The sequence below is a fragment of the Primulina tabacum genome, chromosome 10 (assembly GCF_025594145.1).
Source record: "Primulina tabacum isolate GXHZ01 chromosome 10, ASM2559414v2, whole genome shotgun sequence".
Taxonomy (NCBI): domain Eukaryota; kingdom Viridiplantae; phylum Streptophyta; class Magnoliopsida; order Lamiales; family Gesneriaceae; genus Primulina; species Primulina tabacum.
The window spans coordinates 2,882,279-2,904,584 of NC_134559.1; the positions used below are offsets into that span (position 1 = coordinate 2,882,279).

At 35.4% G+C, this 22,306-nt stretch overlaps 3 protein-coding genes across 4 annotated transcripts; all 3 read right to left on the minus strand.

Annotated features, from left to right (window-relative positions):
- Positions 1-650: 650 nt before the first annotated feature.
- Positions 651-4,560, minus strand: LOC142505565 (ras-related protein RABH1b-like). Its single transcript, XM_075618602.1, has 6 exons — positions 4,270-4,560; positions 3,401-3,471; positions 2,369-2,457; positions 1,978-2,089; positions 1,480-1,570; positions 651-1,068 (listed from the first exon to the last, which is right to left on the minus strand). The coding sequence occupies exons 1-6, from the start codon at positions 4,384-4,386 to the stop codon at positions 922-924; spliced, it is 627 nt and encodes a 208-aa protein (XP_075474717.1). The 5' UTR covers positions 4,387-4,560; the 3' UTR covers positions 651-921.
- Positions 4,561-6,372: 1,812 nt separating this feature from the next.
- On the minus strand, positions 6,373-9,228 carry LOC142505636 (uncharacterized). Of its 2 annotated transcripts, none has more exons than XM_075618701.1 (6): positions 9,045-9,228; positions 8,283-8,355; positions 8,046-8,181; positions 7,620-7,941; positions 7,290-7,418; positions 6,373-7,208 (listed from the first exon to the last, which is right to left on the minus strand). In XM_075618701.1, exons 1-6 carry the CDS (start codon positions 9,124-9,126, stop codon positions 6,745-6,747), a joined length of 1,206 nt encoding a protein of 401 aa, XP_075474816.1. In that variant the 5' UTR covers positions 9,127-9,228; the 3' UTR covers positions 6,373-6,744. The 2 variants fall into 2 exon arrangements, with proteins under 2 accessions (XP_075474816.1, XP_075474817.1); XM_075618702.1 differs by having other exon boundaries at positions 8,283-8,343; positions 9,045-9,225.
- A 3,054-nt stretch (positions 9,229-12,282) lies between these two features.
- On the minus strand, positions 12,283-13,770 carry LOC142505462 (E3 ubiquitin-protein ligase ATL4-like). Its single transcript, XM_075618442.1, has one exon. It carries the CDS (start codon positions 13,664-13,666, stop codon positions 12,575-12,577), a length of 1,092 nt encoding a protein of 363 aa, XP_075474557.1. The 5' UTR covers positions 13,667-13,770; the 3' UTR covers positions 12,283-12,574.
- Between the last annotated feature and the right edge of the window lie 8,536 nt (positions 13,771-22,306).

A 22,306-nucleotide genomic window follows, 5' to 3' on the forward strand; every position in this document is an offset into this window, starting at 1 on the left:
TTTATTTACTTTATTACTTTTGACACGAAAAATAATATTTTTCATGAGTTGAGTCGGATCGGAGATCCGTTTTTCAAAGAATGATTCGTGAGACAGTTTCATTTAAGTTTTTATGAAAAATCATTAATTCGAAAACAACTAAAATTATTATGTTTAAATAAATATCCAACTGTATAAACACACAATTCGCGTTAATCATAATTTGAAATGAAAAGTTGACAAATCTGTTGTTGTTCTTTTTATTTTATGTGAAAATATAAACACCAGATATTATTTTAAAAAAAATTAAGATTTATCTAGAAGTTTCGCCGAAAAGAAAGATGGTTATCAGATGGATAATTATTAATTTTTGTTCATTTTTTTTAGTTTTTTGAGTACAAAGGTCCATTATATAAAAAGCAGCATCGTGGCAAAAAGACAACTCTAAAACATTTCAGTCACATACATGGGATTTGTTACTTTTTGCATGTTCATAATAATCGACCTTCGCATCGGCGGAATAAAACAAAATCTCTTTTTTTTTTTTGGAATAAGAAACTTTTTAGATCGTCATAATTTCGAGACAATAATTTCAAGCTACCTCTAACTAAAAAGATGAGAAATCATATCGTGACCTCGATATACATAAATAAAATAGGGACACTAAAACATTGTTTAATACGAAATAGATCTTGATCGCATTTTGATATTCAAGAAATCCTGCAAATCGAAATTTACCCTTTGTCTCAACGGTCACAAGTCTACAATACGATAAACATAGTTAACGATGAACATAAACACACGACGCACAGGTAAACTACAATAATCTACAACCCGACTTAAAAAAGATGGAATCACAAGCAAAATTCGATGCTAGTATAATCAGTAATGAAATCCAGAGACAGTTTTAGACTGCAAAACGGGGAACTCAATTTCACATTATCAGCAAGCACATCCCCCTGATTGCTGTTGTGACTGAGATGCGTTTGTGTTGCTAGACTTCAGGTTGACATCGACCATATCCTCTTGCTTTGCCGAGGACAGGGTTTCCATCCCAGGCAATGCTGCGGCAATCTTCCTGAATAGCGCCTGCATACAATAGCATTAAAAGATTGTAAAAGTGAAATTTGAGCATATTATAATCTCAAACTAAGGAGCTTATATGCACAACAGAATCGAGTTCTAATAGCGTAATTTTAAGTTGCCCTTGGTGTGTGTTTAGGAAACTTTCACATCGAACTGCTGCATGGGCCTCAGGAGTTAGTTGCATAATACAGCTTATGGAAGGTAACCAGAGTCTCATTTTGTGCACATAAATTTCTCTAATGGTGGTTTTGATCAACCCTGTTAGTAACCAACTCGAGACAGACAGACTAGGCAAATGCTCACAATTAAACACGTTTGTCAAGATTTTAAAGTCTCAACTATCATATAATTTACAATAGTTGTGAAAAACAACTGATTGAACATTAAAATAGAGAGACTTTGCGGGATGTTCACCTTAATATTGAAGCCAGCTTTCGCACTAGTTTCGATAAACATGACATTTAGTTCACGAGCTTTGGCCTCTCCTTCCTCTACCGAAACTTGCCTGGAATTGGCCATAAAAGATTGGACGAATGAACACGAAATAATTATCTTGAGATAACAACTCTCAACCCCATATATCTATCTATCTGTGTAATGGGGAGTGTAACAAAGTAATGTCTTTTGTTCAGGTGCTAGAGGACTGATGATTGTTGAAATAGAAAATCTAAACAGGAAAAGTCATTTCGTATGGTGCTAAAAACAAGTAGTACCGCAGCTGAGATATTTCAGACACAATTCATTTTTCATTCACAACAGTTATCTTCTACCATATTTCTCCTACAACATCAAACAACTTCAGTACATAACGAAGTAAACTTAAGAATTTAATTGGATAATTCTGTAACATTGATCTTAATAATGCGCACACAGACATAGCACCTGTATTTTAAAAAATGATAATATCTTTACCTCTTATCTACCAGGTCAGTTTTGTTTCCAACTAGGACAATGATAACATCACTTCCTCTTTCAGTGCGAACCTCCTCTATCCATTTTGAGGTGTTGAGGAATGACTGTCTACCTATAAAAGAAAGCTAAATTGTCAACAATTTAAATTTTTACAAATATCAAACTAAATTCCATGAAGTCAGCAGAAAGAAGAAGGATGCCAGATATGCTTTTTCAACACGAGTTCCAATCACAACATGCATAGTTCAAACAACATTTGCATAATAAGTATTGCAACATAAATTACATTTCCAATCAGGATCATGAAGGCATACATAATATTAACACATTAATTTGAACTATTTATCTGATTCTAAGGATACGATTATACAAGGAAGAGAGTATCGCGTACTTGCAACATCAAATACGATAACAGCAACAGAGGAGTCCCTGATATAGCTTGGAATAAGACTCCTAAATCTTTCTTGTCCTGCAGTATCCCTGAGCACAAAACAATATAAAATTATTTCCATCGAATGTTGCCAAAAAAATCCTTATGAATATTAAAATATATGATAACTCTTTTGGAAACGAGGAAAGGCAAACTAATGATTGCAATAAAAGACAAACTCGTGAAATTAAGCTCTGTGTCTCTAACTCACTTGAAGTCTCAACCAAAGGAAATAACATCATATATAATGAGATCAATTATGTGTTAGATCATAATAGGTTACTTCAGAAGATTTATTCTAACAGATAAATGAATGAACACACTCTCAAACACATTAGGCATAGGTCTCTCTAACTACACAACACATCCTAAGTCCATTTCGTTTCTTATCCCAAAAAACAAAACACACACACACACTTATCCGAAGTCTATTCAACTATTAAACCAATCACATCAACATGTAACTCTTATATCCCTGTACCATATTCTAACAGAAAGGTTATCAGAATGTCACCAGACTTTGTATCTTAACATGCAAGGAGAGTTCAAGTTCAAGATCCCAATCTTAAAGAGTTGATTGTAATATACATAAAAAATATGTTTCAATTACATTTTATCGGCAGCTAGAAGTTGAATTTATTACTTTCCTCCAGTGTTCTGTTTCTATGCAATATTTTATTTGGCCGGAAGAATTTGATTTGGGGAAAGAAGTAAAAATTTGTATTTTAAAATGTAACCAATAACCAATATTGAGTTTCTACACACAAAAAAAGAACCAACATGGTCTATTACAATCGTTTGGGCAAGAGCTTAAATTTAGAGATGATGAATATGAAATTTTTCGTATCAAAAGCAACCTATGGGTTTCATCCAATTTTACTCTGTATTAAAATTTTTCTAAAGAGGTAAAAATGCAAACACATCCCAAAGAGAATGCAATACGTAAGTTAAATATCAAAGTGCATAGCATTTCTGTCTAGAACCATATTTTACCATAGCTGCAATCGCACAGTTCGATCTTCAAGATACATCGTCTTTGAGAGGAAATCAATACCAATAGTAGCCTGGAGATGGAAAACAAATAATATAAATCAATAATGGAGGCAGCAAATAACTTCAGTTCATGACTCCCAGAATGTATCAGAACTGGATGTCAAACACGAATCTAAAGGATCAAATTTGAATTGCCATGATTTACATGTGCAAGAAGAATCTCGATTTCAGGTTGAAGGTCCAACACATTCCACTAACATCATTCAGGCATCTCTCCCAAGTCCTCACAAAATTAGTAAAAAAATAACTAAAGCCCATCTGATATTACAATGTTTGATAAATTTAACCGAACATTTGATTGATTCTCAGGTTATGATTAAGTAGCATTTTTTTTTTCTGAAATTAAACTTGAATTACAACGCACTACGATAAATGTATATGTTATCCATTTCAAAATTCTAACCCAAAAATTGGAATGATTTTTATCATTCCAATAGCTCACCTCCAAACTCAATTCACAGAAATATCTTCAAACCCGCGAGTACACAGATTAAGATATGGAATAACGCATAAGACCGTTACAAATTTAGCCACAGAGAAAACCAGCATCAGCATGAAATACAGCGTAAACACATTATCTTCAAGCACTAAAGATAAAGACTCCTCGTGAGAATAAGATCATTGAGCTACGCCAATAAGAAAACGAGCTGGCCGGTTACAAAAAGTGATGTCATCGATCAAAATAGAAAAATATGACGAACTCGAGTTAATCACAAATATTAGGATCAGATCTGTACTTGTCGATCCTTGTTTTCAAACAACGAACTTCTAAGCCTAAAATACAAACACCTCAGCGATAGACTCCGTACCTGGTACGTATTGTCAAATTTATCGTACATGAATCGAGTGATTATACTCGTCTTCCCAACAGATTGGTCTCCTAGGAACACTAATTTATACTTGGCGAGCGCCGAAACTGGAGCCATCAATCGTACGCGGATCAGTAAAACTGTGAACCCGATCGGATCGAAAGAAACCGAGCAACTGCAGTTTTTTCCGACCTGGATTCACGATCTCGCCGGAAACCGCAAGGTGATTGACTGACCCGAGAAACCTATGACTTAGATATGATTAAATTTAGGAGACAGAGTTCGTCCGGTTTATCTAACTATTTTCTATATATATATTATTGCAATTCATTCGAATAGCTATGAGCTCTCACATTGTCAATTATTTTTACTAAGTTAATTAATTCATTTATTGGCATTTATATTGCACGTATTCACCTATAATTTTTTACACACATTTTTATTACGAAATTCAAAAAATATCATTATGGGACATTTCTCCACTTAAATATATATAAAGTGACGGGAACAAAACTGGTGGATCCATTTGCCAATATTGGTGAGAGGAGAAGCAATTCAAAACTTCTATATTGTATATATGCCGCTGAATAATTATTACTTATTATTTAGATATTTATATTTTTGAACTTTTAAAGTTAATTAGATATTATAATTATGATAATTTATAAGAAAAATGTTATTGATTATTTTCTTAAACAATATGATAAATTCGGATTATTAAAGACATCGTGTGTGTAAATTCCACGTCTACGCTGATAATAATGGCGTCGGCGCTGAGCTCGGCTGTCCGATTAAGTTTATCTCACTGTACTATTATCTTTACAAGCAGAAAGTGGTCGTCCGAGTCATCGTTGCCGTTAAGAGCTTCCCAAGGTCAGCTATTTATATTTTCGACTTCCACTTCAATTACTTGCGATCGATCTCAAAGTTTTTTTTGTTTGTTTCTTGATTCGTGTGCAAAACATACGAGAATAGGAGTTGCTTTAATGTTTGAGACCATTTTTTGTTACTTCTTGTGTGCCGGTGGAAAGGAGATGAAAGAAAATGGTCAATAGAATGACAGATATAAAAAATTTTGAATTTTATCGAATGTGCCTCTATGTTTTATCAAAGTAGGGAATTTAGCTACTGGTGTTTTTACATATATCTTTTTTTTTTTTGTTAGGGATTTGATATTTTTCAATGTATTACATTTGTGATTTAATTATTTTTTTTAGTGATTTGAAATAAAAGACAGGCCAAGAGAATTAAGACTGCGCTATACATACTATGTATCTGAACTTTCATGCTAGTTTAAAGAAAACAAAAATGAAATAGAAATTTAAGCTTAAAAATAATAATATATCAAAAAGACCAAATTAGTTATATTAAGACCTCTAGCTTAATATCAGCATTAAACAACATATGTTTAATTCGTCAATAACTTTCATTCAGTTTCTTTTACGTGAATAGTGATTTGATGTATCCGATTTTGCTAGGTATTTTAAAATACTATCATTTAATATATTATATATCATTACCAAAATAATTGTGAAAAAATGAACAAAATGACAAAAACTTGTGTGAGACGACCTCATGGGTCGTATTTTGTGAGACATATATCTTATTTGGGTCATCCATGAAAAAATAATGAGACATACTCGAACAAAATATTGAAGACAGACAGTTGGTTATTATAAAACATAATTTCAGAAACCGAAAGAAAACATATAAAAAGAAATTCAAAAGTAATTGGTAAAGGATATATCGGACTGCACAATTGCATGGTTAATTGGTTCACATAGGCTTCATTAATTTTTGAATAAAATTCAAAACCCATCACACGGACTCGCATCACTGGTTAACAAATTTGGAACCCTTTAAATTATTGCTTGCGGGAAATCACAAATACCAGTATGGGATAAAACTTAAAAGGGCTTAGAGAAACTACCTGGGCATTCCGAAAATATTGGAATAGACAAGAACTATGTATTTTTTTAAGAAATTTAAGAAGGAATAACACATTTCGAAAAGTAATCATTCAAAATGAGAAGCAATATCGCTCGCCATACTTGATTGTATGGTGGTAGGGAAGGCTTTAAAAACCACGGAAAGATGAGCAGATTCTTCAATCAAAACATTCATTCATAAACCAGCCCATCGTCAAGTGACATTACATAAAATTACTTAAAATTCGATATGAAAATTCATATATCTGCACATTTTTATTGAGCTAACAATGTCTCAAAATGCCATCACCGAGGGGAACTCGGTCGATCCTATTACCTATATGATTACTTCAAATTCGCCACGGAACTTCATACATCTGCACATTTTTTTTGAGCAAACTCGTAAAATGCTTTTGTTTCACATAACTACGAACCCTTGAGTTTCTTATTCCTTTTCCATGTAAATTAATTCCCAAACTCTACCATCAGATTGCACACATGACTGCATAAATGCATGATGAACCGGAAAATTACTGACCCCAATCAATCAGAATCCTTCTTCACCTCCACTACTGTCCCCAAACATCTCAGCCATTTTCATTGCCAGCTTTGCAGCCACTTCCCTCCTCTGGAAATCAGGCATCAACCTCAAGTTGCTGCGCATATTTCCGATTTCACCCATTAGCAGTTCCAATCCCTTGAAATCATAAATCTTGCCTTCATCAGGCTCTGAACTCTCGTCACCTTCAAGGGGCGGTGCTGCTTCTGTATCCAACTCTTCAGGCAACTGGGAACTCGATGTTGAAGGTTGATGCTCTCCTCTGAGTAAACTCATTCCACTTTCCCGATCTAAAGAATCAAGATAAAGTTCAGATGGAATCCCAGTTCCAGAGGTAGAAACAGGACCATCTGCAGATATCCATTCTCCATCCACGTTATCCCATGGATCCCCAGAACCTGACGATAAGATTTCATATTGGAGTTCATAGTCGGAGTCTTCGTCTGACAAATCTGACAAAGAGTAACAAGAGAAATCAGGGGTTTGATAGAACTTAATAACCGTATTCTAAGAAAAAGGTTGACATTTCAAACCTGCTTGATCAGGTAATGAAGGTTCGTGTATCTTATCACCAGATCTCAGCAACATCCCAGGCCACATATGAGCAGAGAGAGCCCCGACGAGTCTCTCAACACCCTGTGAATCACCATCTATGGATAGACCTGCAATGGAAAATTGCTGTAAAACTGCTTAAACATCCTCACATATGAATATTAATGCCATAAAAGTTTTCATTTCAGATAAGATAATCCCCGATAAATTTCATGAGCATGAATACAGCAGTGATACGTGAACATCTAAAGAACTCAATCGAATGAAGCATGTTTCAACCATGTTGGAACAAAGATAATTTAGTCCCTTACATTTGTCAAAATCAGCGTTGGATGCACAAGCTTCGATGTACTCAATATTGTGCTCAAGACACCATTCTAAGCATGAATTCTTGATATTGCTAGATGGTTCTCCATCTCCCAATAGACTAATTCCTTCAGTCTCAGATATTCCACACTCTGAGAAGTTTGGATTGACAATGGTATCTCCAAGCTTCAGCAGGCATCTCTTGTACTCAATATGAGCCGAATGCCCCGGAAGGAGATCCACTTTGTTACCGATACATAGGAGTATATCAAACTTCTGAATGTCATTGTGAGATATCCAATCTTTAAGTGCATCAAAAGATAAGGGCTGCATGATTAATGTGAACGAAGATATCACATGACAAATACAACATTGAAAATTATTTTTTCAGCACATACCATACAAAAGAGAAGGAAACGATAATGGCTTACATCACTGACGTCAAAAACCATCACCAGCGCATTTATACGGTCGATACTTGGCAAACTCGTAATAGATAAAGCATCTTGAAGATGCACCATCCACACTGAAACATCTGCCGTGTAATATTTTGTGTTGATTGTCCACCTTATTAACAACCACATTGAGATTGTCAATCGGGTTGCAATGATATATGTAAAGAGAAAATAAAATGATACTGGAATATGAGTACATATCCAAAAAGTTACCCATAGACAAGTGATTCAGATGATCGATCCGGTGCATCTTCGAAATCCACAGGAATCAGTCCTATAGATAAAACTATGCAAATTTAGCGATAACTTAATAATTTTGAATGAAGAAACCAATTGATGCACTGACCAGCAAAATAATCGATCAAAAAATATATTAATACTCAAATGACAAGCGCATTTTGCTGAGCCCATATGATTAACAAACGCTGGCCTCGCAGTTGCATGAACATTTTGTTGCTTAACTAACTATGTGAAAGCCATATTGGTCTGAGAGGAAAGTTTCTTACATGCAACCTCACATAAATTCCTGAACACAAGAAATCATCACAAACGCTGAACATTGAATGGGAAACCATTTTACCAGTTTTTCAACACATGGCGCAGACAAAATCCACCCTTTCCATAAATCCTGAGACCAAAATACGCCTCATCGACAAAATCTTCCATTTAATTGCAATTCAATTTCTTCTACATAACGATAAACTTTAATCCGTCCGCGATGAACAATTTTCAGCTACTTACTTCAGCTTACGTTTATCAAAAGAATCGTATCTTATGCTCACCCATGAACTAATGTTGAAATCCACATAATTCATACACCCTCCAGCTCGAAAAATCAAAATAAACAAATCAAGGATTCCACATACTTCCAACCTCTCTGTTCAGTGTAGAAATCAATCATATACAAGCTTTCGAAGGCTTAACTTCCAGATAATTAAAGAAATCCCGATGCAGTTAAGTGTAAATGAGGCTTACGCGAAATTAGGGTCCTTTTGCCAACATTGGGGGATCCGATGAAGAGGATCCCAGGTCTCTTCCCCAGCGTTTCACAATCCATTTTTGCTGCCCTGATTCAACGACGTAGTTTGGCCGAAGGGCTTTGGCGAAAGGAAAAGGAATAGGAAAGAATCGTCATTAGACTTGTGAAGGGGCAGAGTCGCTTCTAGCAACACACGTTTTCATGGTTTCCTTTTTGTTAAGAAACAGACTCGTGGTCATAAATTATAATAAAATATTGCTAAAAAAACTTATATATTTTCCATTGAAAAAAACTGCGTAAAACCGTCATCATTTAACACACATATATATGAAAGATAAAATAGATATGTCTATTAATATGGATATGACTTCTTCATTAATATATATGATCTATGAAAAAACTTTCGTAAGTTGATTAAACAAGTTACATGTAAATTAATAACAATGTCAAATCAGATCAACTAGATCACAATATTAATTTAACCCGCCTATTTTATGCGACTGACCACCTAGTCAAATTTGTGTTGAATTTGATGAGACGACCTTTGTTTTTGTGGGTGAAAATGTTGTCAACCCAACCACTTATTTTATGTGATGAGATGAAGCGATCCAGTGGGTATAAGCTGTTTTGAGAGCTGTACAATTCTTTACTTTTTCTAAACACTGCAAGGGATGGACTAGCATTTAACCTCATACATACACGTGTGTGTCAAAAGTTTAGGTGGGCGAACTTGCTTTTTAGCTTTGGCATGCAGCTTATAAGGGAGCTCCATGACACACAAAATATGGAGCAATAAAGGCATGATCATGCGTGAATTGCAAGTAAATGACATCGATAAGGAAAATTTGGAAAGTTATTGCTTCTTCTTTTTTGTGGTGTTGGGATTTTGATCAACTATATATGTTCTATGTGTTCATCAACTTTACGTATTCGATCGGATTTTCTCTTGTTTTGCAAATCTTACATATGCGTATTTAAGTATAAGTCTTCTTTAAACAAATTATGACTAAATTTATATCTTTATTGGTTTCTCATGTTTGTTTCCATTGTTATTCCTCAATCATTACTTGCACAAATAAATCATCGTTCTTTAGCGAATAACAATGTCACAATGATAAAATAAAATAAAATAAAATAAATCAAGGCATTTAGCTGTCAAAATGTCACAAATAGAACACATTGTATCTGATGTGACCTCGCTGAAATGAATGGTCCGGTTAAGGGGCTCCAACGGATCAAATCAATAATTTATAATGTTTCGGAATTTGAGTGAAGGAAATGGCTTGGATTAACACCTGCAAACAAGAAAGTAACTCGTGAATGGGTGCCGGAGGGATGTCCGGCGTAGCCACTTCGATACTAAAGTCAGCAGGTTTTCAGATGAACACAAGCAATATTTGAGAAAAAAATATATAAGTGCTTAAGAGTTCAAAGATTTCGGATTCTATAAATGACAATAATACATGCTATTTATAGTAAAAAAATGGGGTAGGTACCTCGATTTTCGTGCTACCTACTAAGTATGGCAAGTCGGCTGTCAATACTTGTAGTTTCTGATGACTTCTAGGACACTCCAAGTCCAAGTGGTTCTGACAAAATAGACAACATGTATCAATCATACTCGAGTGTGATGCAATTCTCGAGGTGGCCCGGGTAGTAGGTTACCCAGGTACTTGTATGAGGGCCCGGGTTATGATAATTTCCCGAGAATAGGCGTAGTGCCCGGGTAGTTTTAGGAGAGTAGCCAGCATATTGGCTTTGATCAGGGCTCTTCAAATAACAAATCGGATTAATGATTACCCGAATCCTTATTGGAGTATTAGTATCCACTACGTTTTTCGGAATATAATAAGGATATAACAGCTTTTGTTATTATTATAAATTTAGAGCAATAATTCGTTGAGTTGAAAAACGTTGATGCGTAATGAGATGGGTTATTTTCATCTTTTCAATTGATCGTAAAAATCAATTTTAAACTTTTTTTAAAAAAATATAATACTGATGATTGATAAGCATGGAAATTTGATGGTTTAATGATAAATAATGAATACATAATAATTGTGCTTGTGTGCTTATTATTTTTTAAGGCAAAAATTTGTGTGAAACGGTCTCACAGGTCGTATTTTGTGAGACATATATCTTATTTGGGTCATCCATAAAAAAATATTACTTTTTATGTTAAGAATATACTTTTTTTATTGTGAATATCGATAGTGTTGACCAGTCTCACAGATAAAGATTCGTGAGACCGTATCACAAGAGACCTACTCTATTTAAAAAGTGAAACTTTTTACTGTTCATTTTATTATATTTTTACATAACGTTTTGTGATTGAGAATTTGAATAATTTGATTCACCTTGTATATATTATATGATATTAAATAAAAACCACAATCATTAAAAAAATAAATCACGAGAATGCAATAATGAAGCTTATCCGATACTCCTTTGTTTCTTTGCTATGGTCAATCATTTAAAAAAAAAACTATTCTTATACACGATGACAGATTCTGTAACGATTATTTTATAATTATAATAGAGATGCAAGAGATGAATTAGCCTGTAATTTTATGCACGAAATCAGCGCTGTCTATTTATAGGGTTTGAATAATGACAATATTATATAGATCCAAGTTTATAGGGTTTTGAATACATTATTATTATTGATGAGTTGTTACATATTTTAAATTGTACTTATGTAAGTAATTAACGAACAAGAATGTGACACGAAAGCAGAAGCTAACTGGTTCAATGGTTCCTGTTGGAATGTTGAAATTATTAAATATAGCCGGGGACTAATTAATTAGAAGTCAATTAAAGTTATTTTTCTTGTCCGTGGCGTATTACATGTAAACATTGTATTATACATATCTATTAATAGTGAAAACATTGTTCATTTATAGCTATTTACCCACAAATGATCACACACATTCTTTTACACTTGATGTCGTGTTTGACTCAAGTTTAATAATAATCGGAGCTAAAGTCTAACTGTATTATTAGATAGTTTCTTGCATCATCAATTACACCGAAATGAACAGACGATGATCAAGTCTCTTGCACTCTTCCAAAACTTAATTTCTAATTTCCAACAAAATCACATCCTACTTATGTGGGCATTATCCTCACTTTATTTCAACGGATACAAAAAAAAAAAGTGGGTCATATATATGCATGAACAAATCTTGACTATCCATCCTATAATGAGAGCAATACCCACATGGATAGGATGAAATAAACCGTTTTGATCGATGATCAATTAAATTTTATAATACTTTAATCACTGCGACTCTTACGCTGACTACACTATTTCGGAAATAAGAAATGAAATTAATGTATTCTTTCCTTTTTTTTGTGAAAAAATCTTTACACTTGCTCTCCAGATTTTGCTAAAAATCCACCAACAAAAAGAGAAAATGTATGTATTACTGTGGACAGTAAAATATGGAGTGTCTGCCGTAAAAGAAAGTGAAGACAATGTTGTGGAATTACCAGATCATCCTTGGAGGTTTGAAGAATTTACAGATTAAACCCCGGAAATCCACCTAAATAGTTCACTGATTTCTTCTCCGGCACGGTTCGCTTCCAGATCATCGGCAGCGATTACGGTCTCGCTGCGACGGCTGCTGCCGGAGAATAATCTTCCGGAGCTCCTAAACGACATTGCACGAGAGGAAATCGAAACCGAAGCAAGTCTGTCAACGTACTCTCTCAGCCAGTTCCTTCCACCGCCGGCGACCTCTCCGGCTAAAGCGTCCCTCGGTGACTCTGTCACCGGGATTCCAACAGGAGCTTCGTTTTCGACCGATGTACAGTCAGAAGTCCCTCTACGATGAGTAGTGGACCCCATGGAGATCGCGAATCCGTCTTCCACGATATACTCGAAGGAACCTAACGAGTATGACCGCTGCGCTCCATCGCCGCTTTCCGAAGCTCCGCGACGGCGGCTGATACTCCCGATCTCAATCCGGAAACTGTCACCGCTTCCGCTCGCATTCCTGAAGCTGTCGATGCCGCGATTTTCGGAGGAAGCGATTTTATCCAGCACATCAGCGTCGGATGGGAGCACGGTGGACCTACAGAGTGGGCATGTTTGATTGGAGACGATCCACGTGTCAATGCAATCGGCATGAAACGCGTGGCAGCAGAGCGGCAGCAACCGCAGTTGATCATGCGGCTCAAACTTCGATAAACAGACAGCGCAATCGCCTCCGGTGAGTGCACTGCCAGTGACTGAGCGGAAGGTGAACAGAGGCATGGAATCGAGCAAACCATTCTCCTCCACGTGACAGTGACGGCCGGAAATCTGGACAGATGCATCATGCCGAACAACGACATCGTCCGAGGCCGAAAATGTTCGGGACGAGCGGTGGAAGCGCTTGGAGAGCAAGCGGAGGAGGGCGTAAATGGAAGCGGAAACGATAATGGCGGAGGCGATGATTATAATAACTATCACCATTGATGATGATGAAGAGCCGTAGGATGAAGATGGCGACGCGTCCCTGTTTAATACGTCTTGTTGATTCGGTATTTGCGTGATGACAGTGTCCGGAGTGGCTGAGCCGTCGTAGACGACGGCGAGTGGCGGCGGCGGCGGCGGTGAAAATGGTGAGTTCATGGTGGAAGAAAATGGGATTTTGAGAGAGAGGGGGGATGTGTTTGCGGAACTAGACCATTTCTACAGAGAGGGGCAATGGGAGGTTTGAGGAATTTATTACTGGGTCTGGGTCTGGGTCTGGGTCGGGGATCCAGTTAAACAGTGGAGTTAAGGAAGGTCCACGAGGGAGGCTTATGTTGAATTAAGCTCGGGTTATCACGTGACCGGCACGTGCGTATCACACTTGCATTGTCATTGTCAAAATACTAAAAAGCTACGGAAGTCTCTATCTTTATGTTTCCATTGTCGGATGTAAATATAAGGTTAGGATATCGAATGTGTGATATTTTAGTAATGTCAATAGTTTATTTTTGTAAATTGACTTGTTCGGTTGAAAAAAAAATATTTAAAAAAAATATAATAAGTTACTGCATAAAATTGAATTTAGTAGACACAAAACATAATACAACTCTTAACTTTACTTGCGCCCATAAAGCATCAATACATTTCAGTTTCATTGTAACTTTATTATAAGATTCGAAACAATTTCTGAATATATTCCTAAATCATATATGTAAATTGCCATGTTTATTTAACTTACTTTTATATATATATTAAAAAAATCATTTTAGGGGTGTATGAGTGGAAGAATTGAATAAAATCATGAAATTTAGGAAAATATCTTTTCTTTACTATTTAATAATACACGACAAACCCTCAAATTTTATTTACAGATAAAATCCAAAGAATAGAGATAATTACATATTCTCAAATTTGAATTATTTGGAGCAAGATATAATATTTATTAGATTGTCAAGAACGATAAAAAAAAATATATACAAAATTAGTAAATAAAACATAATAGGAAAATATAAAATATTAGAACAATTTATCCTAACATCGTTATTCAACAAAAATAATATCAAATCTACACTAATAATTTTCTTCATTCATTCAATCAATATAATTCAAGAAAAACATATTAGAATTCACATCATAGCCAAAAATCATACATATTAATTCAATCAAGTATTTGAGTCGAGTATGATAATGATTCTTAAGACCTGACTCCATCTTCATACCTGAAAAAATCCTCATACTCGATTATTCATTTATTCAATGGGTAAAAAGTTCCCTCTATACCTCCTCTGTTTGGATGTTAATATGAGAGTAAATGAGAAAGTGTTTAAATATTAGAATGATTTGAAATCTCACTAAAGAACATGAAAGGATGATGCTGTCAATTTGTAAAATAAAATATCAAAATTGAGTCCGATTAACATTTTTTGAAGTATAAATAATACTTCTCTTTTTCCTTGTTTTATATATATATATATATATATATATATATATATATATATATATATATATAAAGTGTTCTTGAGAAAGTTGATATAAAATAAAATATTTATTATTATTAATATATTCACCTATCGATTAAATATTTAAAATAAATAAAAAATAAAAGCATAATTAAATGTGAAACTAATTCAAATTTGAATTTGATGTACTTGAAAATATAAATTACATTTAACTTTTTACATCGGTTATATAATTTAATTTAATTTCGGTTATGATTTTGAATTTTGTGTTATAGTTATCTATAATCTATATCATATTAAATAAAATATGAATCTTTCTATATAATATTATGTTTTCTAATTTTTTAAAAGCGTTTTGTCTTGAATTTTGGTATATTAGTTGTCCGTTGTTGTTGTTATTATTTATATTAATCAGAATTTCAATATAAAATAATTAAAATGTTTGGTCAAATTTTATTTATCTACCAAATGACAAAAATTTTGGATTTTGAAAAATATCTATTTATTGTTTAAAATAAATATATATATATATATATATATATATATATATATATATATATATATATAATTCAATTTAGTCGTACATCCTGAAGTTATAGGTTAACCTAAGATCTCATTAATGCTGTAACCTAAAGTGGCACAGCATGTTGTTTGCATTATATTATACATATACTGTTACGAGAAAGAAAATTTGCTAGATTATAGGAATAATATTTTCTATTATAGGAATGTATATATTAGTCAATAATTGTAATTGATTCTGTATATTATGTTTCCTAGAATAGCGCAACTTATGCCCTGTATAAATTCATGTTGTTCTTTATAGTAAATACACAGAAATTCTCCCAATATTCACTTTTTCTTTCATGGTATCAGAACATTGAACCTGGCGACTCTGAAATCTTTCAAACGCTTCCGCAATTGTTACAATCATGGGAGACAAAGGCAACAATGGAAAAGAATCAACATCGTCTAAGGCTATCATAGAAGCCCTAGACACCTACAATCTACATCACTCGGATCATCCAGGTATGGTACTTGTCTCTAAGGTACTCGAAGGAGACAACTACAGCACATGGAGTCAAGCTATGCGAATTAGCTTGAGCGCTAAAAACAAGATTGGGATGGTCACAGGATTAATCAAGACACCTTCTACAACAGACACTAGTTTTGATTCTTGGAAACGATGCAATGACATGGTTTTGTCTTGGATATTGAATTCTATTCATCCGGACATAGCCAATAGTGTAATTTATTGGGAGACTGTAGCAGAAGTTTGGGCAGATCTGCAAGAGCGATTCTCTCAAGGGAACGATTCAAGAATCTATCAGATCAAACAAAATATTGTGGAACATAGGCAGGGACAACAATCTATTTCAGTCTATTACACAAAGCTTAAATCTTTGTGGGATGAACTCTCATCCTATCATGAGGCATTATCTTGCTCGTGTGGAGGATTGGAGAAACTTAATCAGAGAGATGAAAAGGAGAAGGTTATGCAATTTTTGATGGGATTAAATGACAGTTATGCAGCCATTCGTGATCAAATTTTGTTGATGCAGCCTCTACCTGATACACGACGAGTTTATTCACTTATTCTTCAACAAGAAAAACAAGTTGAAGCCTCTCTCAATCGCGGGAACATGAACCACCATGCCATGATTGTAGGTCAAAATAGCAAGACAACTCAAGCACATCAAGAACAAAAACAAAAGGCACAATTGCACTGCTCTTATTGTAACCGTGATAATCACAACATTGAAAAGTGTTTCTACCTCCATGGCTTTCCAGTTGGTCATAAGTTTCACGGCAAGAATATGAAACCATTTAATCAACGCCCTTCAAATGCAAATAACGTGAAGGTGGCACCAGAGACAACGACAAAGTTTGTTTCAACAGATGATGGTCCAAGGCTCACAACTGATGAATACAACCAATTAATAGCCATGATCCGGAAAACCAATGAGGGTAACACACAAATTTTTACAAACACTACAGGTAACATCAAATCATCATCTAAAGTTAATTTGGCTGCTTCAGGCTTGTGCTGGATTATTGACAGTGGAGCCACAGATCATGTGGCTTCCTCAGTTGAATTATTAGAATCAAAAAGAATATCAGGAACAACCACTATTGGTTTGCCAAATGGTAGTCAGGCACATATTGAATCAATTGGTTCATTACGCATTTCACCTGACATAGAAATTGATGATGTTCTCAGAGTTCCAGAATTTAAAGTTAATTTACTATCAGTTAGTAAACTAACAAGGGCATTGAAATGTATCGTAATTTTCTCTCCTGATTTTTGTGTTGTGCAGGACGCTACTACGAGGAAGACGATTGGCCTGGGCAAGCAACATAATGGCCTCTACTACCTAACACAAGACCAAAATCCAGCCTTGGCCCACACTATCCGCAAACACTCCAACCTTTGGCATCAACGTCTTGGGCATCCATCATCTAGTCCTCTTCAAATTCTTAGTAAATCTATTCCTGCAATTTATTTTGATTCCAAGCATGTTTGTGAAGTTTGTCCTTTAGCTAAACAAACTCGTTTGCCTTTTCCATCTAGTTCAATTTCTTCTCAAGCACCTTTTGATTTGATACATTGTGATATTTGGGGACCTTATAAAATAAATTCTCATTGTGGGGCTCGTTATTTCTTAACAATCGTTGATGATTTTACTCGATACACTTGGATTCATCTTATTTGCTTTAAATCTGAAACTCAAGGAATACTACAATCATTTATTTCTTGGGTAGAAACACAATTTAAATGTCGTATCAAAACTCTTAGAGCTGACAATGGTGCTGAATTTACCTCTATGAAACATTACTTGGATAACAAAGGAATAACTTTTCATCATTCATGTACCTCAACTCCCCAACAAAATGGGGTAGTCGAGAGGAAACATCGCCACCTTTTAAATGTAGGAAGAGCCCTTCGTTTTCAAGCAAACTTGCCACTAAATTTTTGGGGAGAGAGCATTCAAACAGCTTGCTATTTGATAAATCGCTTACCTACTCCTCTTCTATCTCATAAATCACCATATCAACTCCTTCATAATAAGCCACCTACATACTCACATCTTCGAATCTTTGGGTGCCTATGTTATGCCACCAATCTTCTACCCACATCTAAATTTGATCAAAGAGCTAATCGTTGCATATTCATAGGCTTTCCATTGGGTCAAAAAGGTTATCGAGTTTATGATGTTGTCACTCATAAAATATTTTCTTCTAGGGATGTTGTATTCTATGAACATATTTTTCCGTTTCATACTAATTCTCAAAAACAACCAGATGATATGCTTGTTCTTCCTTTACCACACACATTAGATGAACCAGCACCCACACATACAATTGACCCAAAAGATATTGACCAACCAAACTGTCCAAGTATTTTGAATGAAAATATACCGGCCCATACTAGTGTTCTACCACAAGCACCTGTTACTACTCGACATTCAGATCGTATCAAACAACCCAATGTCACACTCCGAGACTTTCATCTCTACCACACGGCCAAGGTTGCTTCCAACCAGTCTTCTTCCTTGTCAGGTACGCGTCATCCCTTATCTCGATACATTTCTTATGCACAACTTTCGCCCACATATCGCAATTTCATTTGTGCTATTACTACTCTTGTGGAACCTGTGACTTATGAACAGGCAGTGTTGGACCCCAAATGGCAAAAAGCTATGGATGCTGAATTAAGTGCTCTTGACCAAAATCGTACTTGGACATTCACACCTCTTCCTTTTGGTCACCGTCCGATAGGATGCAAGTGGGTGTACAAGATCAAATATAACTCTGATGGCACCGTTGAGCGCTATAAAGCTCGTTTGGTGGCTAAAGGTTTTACTCAACGGGAGGGAATTGACTATAAGGAGACATTTGCTCATGTGGCCAAATTAGCTACAGTCCGTTGTTTACTTGCTGTAGCTGCTGTTCGAAATTGGTCCCTGCACCAACTGGATGTCCAAAATGCATTTCTCCATGGTGATTTACTTGAAGAAGTCTACATGCAATTGCCTCCTGGTATGCATTCTCATCGACAGGGGGAGATACCTCTGGTATGCCGACTCAATAAATCACTATATGGGCTCAAGCAAGCCTCCCGGAGTTGGTTTCAGAAATTTTCTACTGCTATTCAGCAAGATGGTTTTCGCCAATCTAAAGCTGACTATTCACTTTTCACAAAAGTTTCTGGCAATTCTTTTACAACGGTACTCATTTATGTGGATGACATGATCATAACAGGTAATGATGACAGCACAATTGCTGCACTTAAGGAGTCTCTTCGTACCAAATTTCGAATTAAAGACCTTGGTCAGTTACGGTACTTTCTTGGAGTTGAAGTTGCTCGTTCTGCCAGTGGTATTTCAATATCCCAAAGAAAGTACACTCTTGACATCTTAGATGAAGCAGGCTTGCTTGGTGCCAAACCATTATCGACGCCAATGGAAGAAAATATCAAACTTCTACCTATGCAGGGAGATTTGTTAAAAAATGCATCTACTTATAGAAGATTGGTGGGACGACTTATCTATCTTACTATCACAAGACCAGAGATAAGTTATTCGGTTCACATTCTGAGTCAGTTTATGCAAGAACCAAGAAAACCACACTTAGATGTTGTTCATCATCTTTTACGGTATCTTAAAGGTTCACCTGGACAAGGATTATTTTTTCCAGCAAAAGGGAATTTACTATTGAGGGGATTTAGTGACGCAGATTGGGCTCGATGTTCAATCACGAGACGATCTGTAACTGGTTATTGTATTTTTCTTGGAGGATCTCTTATTTCGTGGAAGACCAAGAAACAAGCAACAACCTCAAGGTCCTCGGCAGAATCAGAATATCGTGCTATGGCTTCAATAACATGTGAGCTTACTTGGCTTAGGTATTTGTTAGATGATCTACAGGTACAACATCCACAACCAGCAAAACTGTTCTGCAATAGTAAGGCAGCACTGCATATTGCAGCAAATCCAGTTTACCATGAACGAACAAAACATATAGAGATTGACTGCCATGTTATTAGAGAACGTACTCATTCAGGTGCCATAGAAACTGCTCATGTTTCATCGAGCTGTCAACTTGCTGATATATTTACTAAACCTCTCAGTTCATCAACTTTTCATTCTCTCCTTAACAAGTTTGGCGTTCTCAATATACACGCTCCAACTTGAGGGGGAGTGTTACGAGAAAGAAAATCTGCTAGATTATATGAATAATATTTTCTATTATAGGAATGTATATATTAGTCAATAATTGTAATTGATTCTGTATATTATGTTTCCTAGAATAGCGCAACTTATACCCTGTATAAATTCATGTTGCTCTTTATAGTAAATACGCAGAAATTCTACCAATATTCACTTCTTCTTTCATATACAATTAATAATAATACAACCACACGTTATTGGCTTTAAGTCTCAAATTGAATCATAAAAGTCGCATTAAATTAGAATAGCGGCATTGCAACAACGACTACCACTGGGCCATACCTAACTATTATCTAGGTTTAGTTATATATTTAAAATATGGAATTTATGCATGTTTTTATTAATTTGTGAATACCTCTGATTGTGTTAAAATATCATAAGAATGTATAATCTTATCGTTTAATTAAATTCCAATGTCATTGCATAATATATATATATATATATATATATGTACACGAATTGAATGAGCTGAGATTTCTTTTCTTCACTAGTTCTCTCATTCTCTTTCTTGAGAAAATGATTTATCAAAGTACGTGACCTCCATGGGAGCCCTCCAAACCTGAAGAACACGATGGTACATCTGGGGGTTTATGAGATGAGTCTGAGAATTTAAATTAATTTGTACGCTTTTGAAGGCCTCAAAACATTAAGTTCACTCTTGTTTGTTAATCCTACTTTATGGCACCCAATCTTACCAAACAAGTCTTTCACTTTGAATTTATTCGATGACCCGATCATTTGTCAGCTATGGTTCTTTCACAAACACCACGATCACTGCTGTGTTATGATACAGTTTATTTTGCCATGGTGAAGCAAATAAGCCGAAAATACTCACACTCTCGTTTAAAAAGTGATTTGTTGGTTTTCTAGTCAAGTGTGGACCATGGACTTCGAGATGGAATGAGAGGGAGCGATATGGGGCAACTTAATGAATTCGAGGGGCTCAAAACTTGAAATTTTAGAAAGTTTGCATACATAATTTCAAAATGTTTTCATCTTATAGGTGGATGGTCAGACTCCTCTCCTCGTGCCCTACCAAATGAAAGTTTAACCTCCATTGGATGATGATTTTGATAAATAGCCTTCCTTTGCTTAATCTTTGTTTTTATTGGATGTTTGAAGGTTAATTTGGAGAAAATGAATTAAAAGGGGCCGTATATTAAAATGTTCTGCCAATGTTATTTATAAATTTGCAAGATAGGAATCCGAGGAACCATTAGTTTCATCTGTCGTATGAGTAACGAACAGGCACGGGGCTTACTCATGTTGCTGTGAAAGGTTTACGTCTGTATTAGTAAATACTTATCCGGGCTTCTGTTACTTGGGTTGCTATTTTTTCTTCACATAAATTTTTGGACTCTCATGTTTACCACCTGACATTCTTTTTACTTCTATCATTTTAGGTGGAGATGGTCACTGTACCTGCCAAGTCAGGGCAGATGGGATTATTCCTCCCGGGACACATATAGTCAATATCAGAATTAAAATCCGGTTTGCTTTCCGTGCACGAGGAGCACGAAGTGACTGAATACTTCATCAGCAGCGGTTTTGCCTTTGTTCATTCAAATTCTATCACTGATATAACTGCAATCGAGACCGTGCCCAATAGAGCAAAGCGACCCTTCTTGTGTCCAAAAGAGACTTGAAGAATTTAATCAGAAACTTAACTCAGCTTCAACCGATGTGGAAGCCGCGGAAGCCCGAGTTGGGATTGATGTGCGAACTGCTTTACATTCTGCTCTCTCTGAATAGCATAGGGATTCTTAATTTTTCAAGAATTAATTAATTACCTGTCAAAATTATCTCACAAACAGGGATGCTGAACAGGAAGTAGCCCGGTTATGGATTAAATTTAAGTTGTCGATTATGTCGTAGCTCGTGAATTTCGTTTCTCTGTAATCCCAGCAGGCAATAACTTGATAGCTACTAACTCATACAAGTTTATTTTATCCGAGGTATGCTTCATTCAGTTATAATTTGCTAGCCTTGTTTCTCAGTCGTACCCTAAACAAATGATTTTAATCCATTGGCTCCACGACACAGAGGGATTTCTTGGGTTCTGGTATCCTAGGTTTGGTTTGTTATTTTCTTGATGTTGCTACTGGTCT

Coding starts and splice junctions, on each gene's coding strand:
- LOC142505565 (XM_075618602.1), bottom strand. CDS start 4,386: ATGGCTCCAGTTTCGGCGCTCGCCAAGTATAAATTAGTGTTCCTAGGA. Junction 1,571..1,977: donor ACTGACCTGGTAGATAAGAG/GTAAAGATATTA, acceptor GGCCAATTCCAG/GCAAGTTTCGGTAGAGGAAG. Junction 1,069..1,479: donor AAGCTGGCTTCAATATTAAG/GTGAACATCCCG, acceptor TATTGTATGCAG/GCGCTATTCAGGAAGATTGC.
- LOC142505636 (XM_075618701.1), bottom strand. CDS start 9,126: ATGGATTGTGAAACGCTGGGGAAGAGACCTGGGATCCTCTTCATCGGA. Junction 7,419..7,619: donor CAACGCTGATTTTGACAAAT/GTAAGGGACTAA, acceptor TTTCCATTGCAG/GTCTATCCATAGATGGTGAT. Junction 7,209..7,289: donor TTCATTACCTGATCAAGCAG/GTTTGAAATGTC, acceptor ACTCTTTGTCAG/ATTTGTCAGACGAAGACTCC.
- LOC142505462 (XM_075618442.1), bottom strand. CDS start 13,666: ATGAACTCACCATTTTCACCGCCGCCGCCGCCGCCACTCGCCGTCGTC.